This window comes from Nematolebias whitei, chromosome 12, assembly GCF_014905685.2.
Source record: "Nematolebias whitei isolate Nwh7 chromosome 12, NemWhi1, whole genome shotgun sequence".
Taxonomy (NCBI): domain Eukaryota; kingdom Metazoa; phylum Chordata; class Actinopteri; order Cyprinodontiformes; family Rivulidae; genus Nematolebias; species Nematolebias whitei.
Window position 1 is genome coordinate 39,151,413 of NC_056509.1, and position 11,970 is coordinate 39,163,382.

The following is an 11,970-nucleotide window of genomic DNA, read 5'->3' on the forward strand; positions in this document are numbered from 1 at the left end:
ATATATATGTATATATATATGTATAAAGGACCTAAGCATGCAGCATTGTAAAGAGAAGAAATGTCTACTGTCATTCCACTACCATACCTGCGAGTGTATGCACCTACCGTATATAGATGGATGATGGAAGCTGAGGAATGGCACAAGCATTACTGGCTTTGCTAATTAATGAACACCCAATGTCAGAATGTGAGGTCACATACTAGCGTAAGCACTTGCTTCATATGTGCAGTCTGTACTCTAGGTATGTAAGACATGTTGACTGCAAGTCTCATACACTCCTCTCGCACAGATCACATTTGTCATGCATTTTCCACGGGCTAATGGCGCAATTTCCTCCCAAACTCAAGCAATTCAGGCATGCAGTCTGTACTAGACAAGTCTACTATTCCTCAAACTGTTCGTCAGTGATCTCCTGTTCCCTGCAGCCACTGTGACTAGTGTGTCCAAAAGCACTTACAGTGGGTCATGAGTGTAGCTTTATGCAACAGGTTGAGCTGCGGGCTGAAAAAAATTAGCTCAACTTTACTTTTGCAAAGCTACGTATTCTTGTTGCAGTTGTTGTGGGTCTGATTTTAATCATTGCGTCTACTGTGCTTGGCCTAGCTGCAAAGTAAAAACTGTCTTAAGACTCCTGCACTTGGTGGAGAAGACATAGTTTTTAGCTTTTTAAAGAATTCCTGTCATTTTATTGAATCTGACAGTGTCAGGGGTAAATCCAGGCCTCTGCCTGTTTCTGTTGTCCTATAGCTCTCTGGCTGTCGTTCTGATATGCATCAGTGGCAGCAAAAGTACAGTTTCCCATTTAATATGTTTTATCAAAAAATGAATTTCTAATCAATTTATGGCCTAAGGAACAATCATCTGAAAAACATTTTTGACTTTATCCAAAAGAACAAATGTACTTTGAATAATAACAATAAAAAATACAACAGTTTTGTTGTTTTTTTACAAACAATGTGCTACTATTCTCCTGCTTCAATAGGAAGTTGTTGAATTGAGATGATTTAGGTTGTGATAGCTGATGCTTCTCAGTAACAGTTGATGCGAGGCACTTAAATAAAGAGGTAGGCCGAACAAGAATACTGCAAAAAAGTGGAATTAAAAATATTTAAAAGATTATAAACCAGATAAATTGATACTTGGTCTTTACCGCGAGGATCCAGTTTGAACCATCTGAGTGAGTCTTTAAAGATTCTGTTTTGAGTTTTTGTGTCCTTTAGCTCTGCTGAACTAAATTATTCATGTTCCTCCCGTGCTATATTTGGCAAGGAAGGGAGGATAATGTCACTGCAAGCAAGCTGTTTTCCACTTTTATCTCCAGAAGATAATCCAAGTGTTTTGCTTTACAATACATTTCCATGAGTTTTAACACTTCAAGTGGCCACAACCAGAATATTTTCTTACATGCAGATTTTGGATTTTTATCTGTGGCACCATGTGAAAAAACTTAATTGGAACCATTTCATTTTATTTGAACTTTTTTCAGAGCAACTTGTTAGTCTCGATAAGGAGACTGCATTTTTCCTCGTGACTCACACACGTCACATGGCTTGTGTGATGTGTGCGTCTCTGTAAATTTCCTCAGTTCTGTATTTCTCACTGCCATTATTATCACATCTCTTTCAGTTCTTATCAGCTTCTTAGTTTCCCAGTGAGTCAAAGTCTATTTTTAGCATGGAAGTGTTACTCATTCACTTTTATGGCATTCGGTAGCAGGATGTTTCAGCATCTTTAAAGTTTAAACAAATTGTGTTTGTTGTACTATAAAGATGGATTGTCTTTATTTTTATGTGTGAGAAAAACAATCCTGCAACTGCTCATGCCAGAAGTAAGAAGTTTTCTCAGCTTTAGTTTGTCTCTTTGAGGGTGACTGCTGTGGGTCATAGTGAAGTTTCCACACAGGAGCCGTTCCTGTGCAGTGAGCGGTGGTCGTGATTGAGGCATCCTTCGTTGCGATGTACGATGAGCACCGGAAAGCACAAAGCATCCTGATAGGTTGGTGGGTTTTCCTCACTGGTCTGCTGGCCCGACAGACAACGAGTGCTCTCATTGGGACAGGACCGCTCGTTCAGGCTCCCGCTGCTCCTCCACAGGCAGCTCCGCCTGGAGCCGTACAGCCGGCCCAGAGAGAAGCGGCTGGCGCTGAAGGGGATGCGAGGACTTGCCGTGTTGCAAATGCTCATGGCGCTGCGAGAGAAGATGGAGGAGCTGCTTATGGTGCGATGGCAGCGTTCGCAGTTTTGCCTGTAGCTGCCGTACCGCCCACATACGGAGTAGCTGTTCCCGTTCCCAGAGAGCTGCGCCAGATCCATCAGGACTGCCTCTGAGTAGCTGGGCACCAGCTGCTGGTTGGAGCGGATGTGCCACTCTAGCTCTGTGCTGTCGATTGTGTTCACTCGCGGGATGTGTCTGCAATATGGACGTTCCTCAGATGGTGTTACTGGCACAAAGTCAAAGCCAAACAGCTTCTCTACGTGGTAATGCACACAGGCGGTGCGGCACTCTGTCAGCACTCGCAAAGGCCAGGAAAGGGTGAAAGCAGCTGCCACCCAGAAAATGGAGTTGGAAGCATACCAGGGAGCACGGTTGGGGTCAGAAAAGGCAATCATGTACTCCTTAAAGTCAACATTTTTCAGATGCATCCCCTCACGAGCCTCCATGTAGTCGTCCAGGCCCTCATTTTCTGTAAAGAACCTGGCTCGCTGGGTCAGGTAGGAGTTTTCTGACTCCACGTTGGCAAAGCTAAAGCACTTGGTGAACCTCAGTCTAGTAATAGTAAATCCCTCCAAGCCTTGCAGTTGCTTAGAGATGTCCTTAACACCACAGTTCCCATAGTCAAACTCCGCCTCAGCCACATGCGTGTTCACCCTCTCGTGGTAGACCTGCGTAGTAGTGTAGGCATCTCCGTTACGGTAACGTGTCACCTGCCGCGTCCTCCTGACGTAATGATAGCTGATGGCCTTCCACCAGATGCAGGGCGTAGCCTGTTGCATTCGCTGTATGCGCTCACTTACACTGTTCGTATCTACCTTGTACTGCAGCTCATTCCTGGCGTAGCAGTGCCAGCACTCCACCAGGTAGACCACGTAGAGCATGACCAGGAAGGCCAGAGGGATGTAGATGTATCCATTGGAGCAGGGACTGTCATGGTACATCATAGACTTTCCCTTGTAAGCACTGTCGAAGGAGAGCCGTGTGACCTTGGTCACCTGGCACCAGGTCATCACCCCGACGCAGCTGTACATCAACATGGACAGCAGCAGACATTTCCAGTGGGTTTCCTGACACAAGGATTTAGCAAGAGACTGTTTCTGAGGATGCTGCTGCAAAACAATGAGAAAAAACACAAGAAGTCAGCAGGATGGAAAGAAAATACAGCAGACATCTATCTGCATGAGTGCAATATTAAACAAGAAGTGATAATATGATAAGTACTTGCTAGATATAAAGTTATAAAGCAGTGGCTCGTACAAATAAAATATTTAAGACAATTTCTGTTCCATAAGTGCTCTTGTATAGTTTATGCATGAGTCTAAGGCAAGTTGCTCATGTCTTGATCCGTGCTTTTTATAATCACTGGAATATTTCAAACTGCAGAAAGACGAGACGAATGGTAACATATAAAGCAACTATATAAGATGTGAACTGCTGTTTTATTACTGTTGTAAACAGTGCACCCTCATTTCTTTTTCACCTTTTTTAATTTATTCAACTTTAAGGGTGAGGCATCACATTTTTATTGGGTTTTATGTTTTAAAAGTCTAGAGATGCTTTTCTTTAATTCCTCTTGGATGCAGTGGGTGTGATGAAAGTAGAAATCTCCCATTTTAGAAGCTTCAAGCGTCAAGCCAAGCAAGTGCAACTCAACCTGTCTCCATCTTTCCATCTAGATATGACCAATGAGGAAGTTCAAGGAAAATGGTTAACTTAAATGCAGATTCTAGCAAAATAAAGTCATGTCCTCTGGATGGATTCTTGTTGTTGAAATTTTGACTGATGACGTCTCTTAGATTTAATACTAAATGTTCTAAGAAGAAGAATCCGTCCAGAGGACCTGACTTGACTTTGTTAGATTTTTCTACTTGGATCATTGAGCATGCATCAGGATAAAATGCAGATTGTAGAGAAATATGTAAAATGGCACAAAAAGAAGAAAATACAACAAATACATTTCAGCAGGAACTAAAAAAATGGCTGCCAGATAGCAGCAGCATATTGTCAAAGTTTGTAAGTTTATTTAGGCTATTTGTGGGAACTGAAAGTTCCACTAAACTATATTTAAATCCTTGAAAGAAGTCCTAATTTGTAACATGCATTAGATTATTCTGTTTATTTTGAAGTTATTCTCATGTTTAGACTATATGCTACAGTGGCCGTGAGGTGTAAATGAACATTTGAAGAAAAAAAAATTACATTTCAAAGAACGCAACCAAAACAATGAAAGCACAACATTTGAAAAAACAGTTACATTAGAAAAAAACGGAATTACATTAAGCCAAAGCGGAAGTGGCCAAAGCGAAAGTGGCTAAAGTGGAAGTGACCAGATTCACATTTGAAAAAATGGAATTACATTTGAAAAAAAAAAGAATTTCATAAAAAAAATTAAAAAAAAAAATTTAAACAAAATTACATTAGGCCAAAGCGAAAGTGGCCAAAGTGGAAGTGGCCAGAATCACATTTGAAAAAAAAAAAAAAATGGAATCACATTTGAAAAAACGGATTTACATTTGAAAAAAACGGAATTACATTTGATTAAATGGAATTACATTAATCCAAACCAGAAATGGTAGGGTTCGTTTTTAGTGTTTTTTTTTTTGTTTGCTTGTTTATTTATTTTATTAAATTATTTATTTATTACGTTTATTTATTACTTTTTTTTTTTCAAATATAATTTTGTTTTTCAAATGTAATTCTGTTTTTTCAAATGTAATTATGTTTTTTTTTTTTTTATGTGATTCCGGCCACTTCCACTTTGGCCACTGCCGCTTTGGCTTAATGGGTTTTGTTTGGTTTAAACTTTGGTTTAATCTAATTCCGTTATTTCAAATGTAATTCCGTTTTTTTTTTAATGTAACTCCACCCCCCCCACCCCCCAATGTGATTCCGGCCACTGCTTTGGCCACTTCTGCTTTGGCTTAATGTAATTCCGTTTTTTCAAATGTGATTTTGGCCACTTCCACTTTGGCCACTTCCACTTTGGCCACTTCCACTTTGGCTTAATGTAATTCTGTTTTTTCAAACGTAATTCTGTTTTTTTAAATGTAATTCTGTTTTTTTCAAATGTTGTTGTGTTTTTGTTGTGTTTTTTTAAATGTAGTTCTGTTTTTTCAAATGTAATTCTGTTTTTTCAAATGTTGTTGTGTTTTTGTTGTGTTTTTTGAAATGTAGTTCTGTTTTTTCAAATGTAATTCTGTTTTTTTAAATGTTTTTCATTTACACCTCACAGCCACCGTAATTATCATTTCATATTTATCATTAAACTTTACTGTGTAAAGAAAGGGTTAGCTCAGCCGAGGTAGAGTCAGGGATAAAGGAAAACAACATTCATTTGACGCTGGCTGCATAAAGCTGATGCCATTGTTCATCTCCTCGGGGCACTGCAGGCCCCAGTGGGTGCAATAACAACAACAACTCAAGAGCTAGTCGCACTGTAGAAGCACAGAGACAGGGCAGAAGACTTTACATAAAACCTCACAGTGGAGCATTTACATCGTCTTTTTTAGTCAGACAGCACCATGGCATTGTATTGAATCCAACATGCTGACTCTGTGCTCTCTGGGTGACAAACAAACATAAATAATAAATGCTTTCTCCACAATTATCTCGACACCTTGGTCTTCAAGTCTCTTGCCAACCAAAGTCTACATCCCACGAGAGGAGAAATATAAACTGAATCTTCCCACTGAGACAAACCGACTGCAGGAGGAGGATTTACTGGTGCTCACCTGCACACTGTGCTTGCTCGACAACTTTAATCAATACAACATGACACACTTTGTGGCTCACGTTACATGCAGGCTGTTCAAGCAGCAAGAATAACAGCAGACATTTTTGAATAAGAAGATATTCTTCAACTATCCTACACGTCAGCTGTGGTTTGTTCCGGTGTGTGCAAATACATCTGCATGCAGAAGTGAAATTATTCCACTAAATGTTTGTCTGAGCACCAATTAAATATTCCCTGCCTCAGAAAAGCTGTAGGTCTGTGGAGAAGAAAGGGAGGGACTCATCATGAGCACTTTTATAGTTCACACATTTCTGATGCATTAGACCAAGACGATACACTTCTTTGCCAAAATAGTAAAGCAGATGTCGAGGAAAACCAACAGATTTGAGGAGTCACAGTGGAACATTCGCATTTGCAATTTGATCGAAATGTGCACTGCTGGGTTTTCAGACTGCCTCTACACTAATTATTATTGATTTATTTAGTACAAACTAATGACAAAAGCAACATTTTAAAATAGTGTGAGGTAAATCTGTCATTGTATTGCTGATATAAAAGTCCTAACTAATTTAGATCTGTAAATTGTAAAAAAGTCATGTCTATGCCTTTAAATAAATGCCCCCTGACACTCACAGATACTTTTGACAGAATAAGACCAACATAAAAAGCCTCTTGTATAATGGATGTGTAACTTGTCCAGAACGTGTGTTTGAGTTGAGTGCCTGTAAGAGACACTGGAACTTTATTTATATCCAAATGTGTATTTCCTGCAAAGTGGCAGAGTTCAATATTGTTGTTTTATGCCCTCATTAAAAAAATCACTGTCTGAGCCTGTAAGAAACCCACACAGATTTTGCTCTTGCTTCTTTGTTTTCTATTTTTGCAATTTGAGTCGTGCAGCTGGACCCTTTCCATGACCCTTAATGGGTCCCTGAACCCCATTTTGCACACCAGACAGACTGGAGCAGATCCATTCACCATACTGGAGTTGTCTTTTAAAGCCATTTCAAACATTCAGTAACAAAAACCAGATTTTGAGGGCACAAAGCTCTGCACCACCTCAGTTAAAAGGGGCTCAACTCGCCTCCCATTTTGTTTGTGTGGGGAGATCTGGTCCTTACCTCCTCCCTGGGACTGTCCGCCTCCTCTTCGGGGGCTGAGGTGACGGCGCTGCTCTCGCTGGCCGTTGCAGCCGATGATGCTGGGGACATGATGAGAGTGACACAAAGAAACGGCGCATGGATCTCCCTTTGGGGTGGGTGTTTTCCAAAACAGGGCGAAACATAAACACGGAGACCCCCCCACTGCGCGTCATCTAAACACAGTCCAGTCCTGCAGGGACTCGAGGCTGAAAAGACGCATCCTCTGAGCCTCTTTCCTCCTCCAGGCGGGCTTGTTTGCTGAAAGAGAATCAGATCTTTGCGCACCGACCGAAGGCTTGTGCAGTGATCCGATAAAGGCGACGTGCGGCAGGAGACGCTCTGCCCTTCAGTCAGCTCGTGCTCCTGCTGACACCACAGCCAAGACAGTGTGAATCAGGACAAAGAGACACACAGCTGCACGTGTGAGCTGTAAGACACACAAGTCCAGCGGAACCTCCCTCTGCAACCCATTAAATACATGATGTGCTGCAGCCACACAGGCCCAAGGCTGGCACCCAGTGGACTGCCATTACACAAGGCTCATTAACCTCTGCAGGTTGCTCTGCAACCACAATACATTTGCCACGTTGAGGAGTTTTGGATGAATATTTCATTGATACTTTATTAAAATAGAGTCTTTTAAAGGTATCTTTAAATGCATGTTTGCGTTCAAAACCAAAATGTTCACAAATAAAGATAAACTTTTCAGGGATATCAGCTCTTTCGATCACCTGAAGAGAAAAATGTGCATTGTAGTTTTTGAAGCAGAGCAACTCAAAATAGCTAAAACATTTCTGAAGGCATTTTAAAGTCTACCATGCAATTGTACTGCCTAAAACTCCAACACAACTTTGTGTTATATCTAAGCTTTGGCTATTCAACTAGCGGCCCCCGAGCCAAATCCGGCCCGCTGGTGAGCTCATTATGGCCCAGCGCTGAGTTAATTTAAAATAAAACTAGATTTTAAACCTGACAAATAAAATGTAAAAACATTCTGAAATGACCAATATTTCAGACAAAGTAATCAGATAATTGGTGACGGGGCTATTCTCAGTTCACCCGCCAATGAGTTAATAAAAAAACAGTAATAGATTTTAAATTATAAATTACATTTAAGTGATGACAATACTGGGTGTCTGGCCCCTGAGCTGTTGGTTTCCAGTAACTGTGGCACCCCCGTGAGGAATTTAATTACCCGGTTCTACTCTGAAGAACATTTTGATGCATAAACTGTAAGCTGTGTAACAAGAACCAACATCAAAATAAATGTTTTAGCTGCTAATAATAGCGCAGCAGTGTGGTCACCGTGGCAACTAAGCACTTGTGTCTTTCTTGCAAACAGCAAACTTAAAGACAGCCTGACAGAAACAAACTGAAGATTGATCCTCATGCATAAACTATAAAACATACGTAACAATATAAATCATTTTCATTACATTTTTACCTTCTCTTCTGATGAAACCATCTGAAACTTCTTTTCACTTTTCTTTAAAAATAAATGACCAGAAACGGTTGGATCATTTTACAAGTGGGAGCAACTTTCTCTTGTGTTAACGTTAATAAAGAACCCTTGTGCTCATATGAGTGCCTCACTCCTTCACCGAGGGCCGACACACAAAACATTAAATTCCCAGTAATCAAATGTCAAATTCCATGAATGTTGTCGCCTTCCATAATAGTGTGACAAGAGATACACAGCGTGACCCCTGTAAGTTTTTGACGAGACAACGTAATCTCTTTGCGCCATGTGGAATTGACACGGAAAAGATTATGCACGTGTGAACGCATATTTTTCATTCCTGCCTTTGTGCACTGTTTACAAAATCATTTCCTCACAGTCCTGCATGACAAGCCTGTTCGTCATTATGCACCCGGTGTGGACATTGGACTGGACTGTTGGCAGAAGGTGGAGCGGGCAAACAACAGTAGGTGACATGAAAACAGGTGGCAGGTCTTGGGCAGCAATAAAGATGTCTCACTGGCAGCCAGTATTGTTTTATAAATTGAACTGGTTGTTAATCTGGCCCTCTGAGAGCAGAGCAGTAACTGTGTAAGTGAGCCCTCTAAAGGCCAAAGCACATCAAGCATTTTTAAATAAAAAAAAAAAAAAAGATATTTTGGGATTTGCATCTATTTGATGTTTGACTTACATGTATTATTGTTTCCTGCATTCAATTTAATTTATTATATTCAGGAGGAGACACAAAACCACCTCTGAGCTTTGTCTTTCAAAGGGCAGAGTGGAGCAAATGCTCTCCAGCTAAATCTTTGTTTAAATATATCGTATAACATGATTTATGAGACAGTGCTCATACAAATCAAACTTATCTTTGGTAGCCTCTCAAAAACAATAATAATACCTTGTTTTGTTCCATGGATAATAGTGCAACTGACATTAAGTTACTACCATGCAGTGACGGACAAAAACGTAACACTTCCGGTGTTTACTAAAGAATAAAATGTGCATCTGTGCTGCTGTCACAGAGGTAGAAATTAAATCATAAACCAATTTTTTTTTTTTATTATTCAACCTTTATTTATACAGGTTAATCCCATTGATCCTCGGGGACTCATTTACAAGAGAGACCTGAATTTGGTAATACTTTAAAAAAAAGGTACAAAAAATTTGATCAACTACTAGGGAACGCCTCAGGAACGAATCAGGAGCTAATGGGTAGTTGACCAGTACTTACTGGGGAACCCACAGCCAAGCCTTAATACGGGACTACTGGTTAGTTATCTTGTAAATCAAGAACTAATGTTACCATGGAAACCAAAGAGGCACGAATCAGGAGCAAACAGTAGGTAATGGTCAGGTAGTGATTAAGTAATTATTGGTTCCTCAGTGGCAGCACGGTGGCGCAACTGGTAGAGCTGCTGCCTCTCAGTGAGCAGGTCCCTGGTTCAAATCCCGGTCCAGGGGCCTTTCTGGGTGGAGTTTGCATGTTCTTTCCGTGCATGCGTGGGTTTTCTCCGGGTACTCCGGTTTCCTCCCACAGACCAAAAACATGCATGTTACGCTGATTGGTAACTCTAAATTGTCCCTAGGTGTGAGTGAGAGAGTGAATGTTTGTTTGTCTTGTTTGTCTCTATGTGGCCCTGTGATGGACTTGCGACCCGTCCAGGGTGTACCCCGCCCCTCGCACAGTGATTGCTGGACATGGGCACCGGCGACCCCCGTGACCCAAAATGGAACAAGCGGGTAAAGATAATGGATGGATGGATGGTTCCTCAGTACTTGGTATGATGTTGCTTCATTGAACAAAACAATATCCAGGCAATGATTTGGTACTCAGTAAGTGATAGTCAGCCATTAAGATGACAGCAGTACAAGATTATGAAATTGGTAATCAGTGGTAAGAATCCAATAAAATCAGTTATCACTAGGAAACAGGTTTTTGACAGTTACGAGCTGTGACCTCACTGGTGCAGGGTTTATTCAGAATTCAAATGGAGAATTTCTCCTCTGTTTCTGTGGTAACAAACCAGTAGTCCTCCAATAAGGCTTGGGTGTGTGTTCTAAGTACTGGTTAACTACCCATTAAGGGTACGGGCGGAGATGGTGTAGGGGCAGGGCAGCCGACTCAGGACCCAAAGGCCCTGGGCTCAATCCCTGGTCATTGCACATGTCGTGGTGCCCCTGAGCAGGATACCCAATCCCGAATTGCTCTTCAGGCAGCCTACATAGCTGCCCACTGCTCCACCATGGTGTATCCCAGGTGCGATAGGTCAAAAGCAGAGAGCCAATTTCATCTTTGTATGGGAACATACAATAATGACAACACATAGCACTGTATTATTTATTATTAGCTCCTGATTCGTTCCTCTTTGGTTTCCTTGATAACTATAGTTCTTGATTAGTTCTTCTTCATTTACAAGGTAACTAAGCAGTAGTCCACTAACAAGGCTTGGCTGTGTGTTCCCCAGTAAATACGGGTTAACTACCCATTAGCTCCTGATTTGTTCCTGATGTGTTTCCTAGTAGTTAAGCAAATTTTGTGTCCCTTATTTTAAAGTGTTACCATTTTTTTTAACGAGTGAAAATAAAATTGTGATTAAAAGTATATATATATATATATATATATATATATATATATATATATAGATAGATATTACTACCTCCTTTATGGAGGTAGCGTGTCTCCTTTTTTCACCTTTCTTATTTAACGTCACAGACTGTACAGTATAATTACTTATTATTATATTTAGAGATATATTGGTTTATGAAAGGATATTAAGATTATCCTTTTTAATAAACCAATATATCCCTAAATATAATAATAAGTAATTATACTTTACAGTCTGTGACTTTAAATAAGAAAGGTCAAGAAATGTGACACTACATCCGTTGCAGTTTTATTTTGAAAATTTGACATTTCCGCCATGACTGTGTTCTTTACGCTCTCTCAGGAGCTTCTGCGTAAGTGCGCGCGCACACTTTGTGTGTGTGTGTGTGTGTGTGTGTCTGTTCGCGCGCACTGGGGATTCCCCCGCGTGACAAAAACAGCTCATGTCAGGTTATCGCCTTTCATTGCTCATATGCTCTCCGCTTGGGGGCTATATGTTACCGGATATCTAGTCGACGGGTAGCCGCCGTTTTGCCGCCTCTGTCCGCTTCTTCTTCTTGAGTTTGAAGGTAACGGTCATGCTTGGAGACGGTTCACCGCAACAACCGATGAAAACCGACTCGAGCGCTTGTGTTACTGCGAAGGGAAGTACCATCGGTTAGTGGCATGATTACACGCAGCGGCTCGGTCCTCTGGTCTCACAAAGGAGCGGCGGTTTCCTCGGGTGCTAGCAGGCAGTTCGGTCGCACCGCCGAGGCACCAGCGGCGACAGCACCCGCTAAAAGCCTTTAGATTTTCGGGGGAAGGGCGG

The 11,970-nt window shown here is 41.1% G+C and overlaps 1 protein-coding gene across 1 annotated transcript; it reads right to left on the reverse strand.

The window, feature by feature from the left end:
• Positions 1–1,846: 1,846 nt before the first annotated feature.
• On the reverse strand, positions 1,847–7,246 carry tmem151ba (transmembrane protein 151Ba). Its single transcript, XM_037685564.1, has 2 exons — positions 7,072–7,246; positions 1,847–3,326 (listed from the first exon to the last, which is right to left on the reverse strand). The coding sequence occupies exons 1-2, from the start codon at positions 7,159–7,161 to the stop codon at positions 1,884–1,886; spliced, it is 1,533 nt and encodes a 510-aa protein (XP_037541492.1). The 5' UTR covers positions 7,162–7,246; the 3' UTR covers positions 1,847–1,883.
• Positions 7,247–11,970: the final 4,724 nt, after the last annotated feature.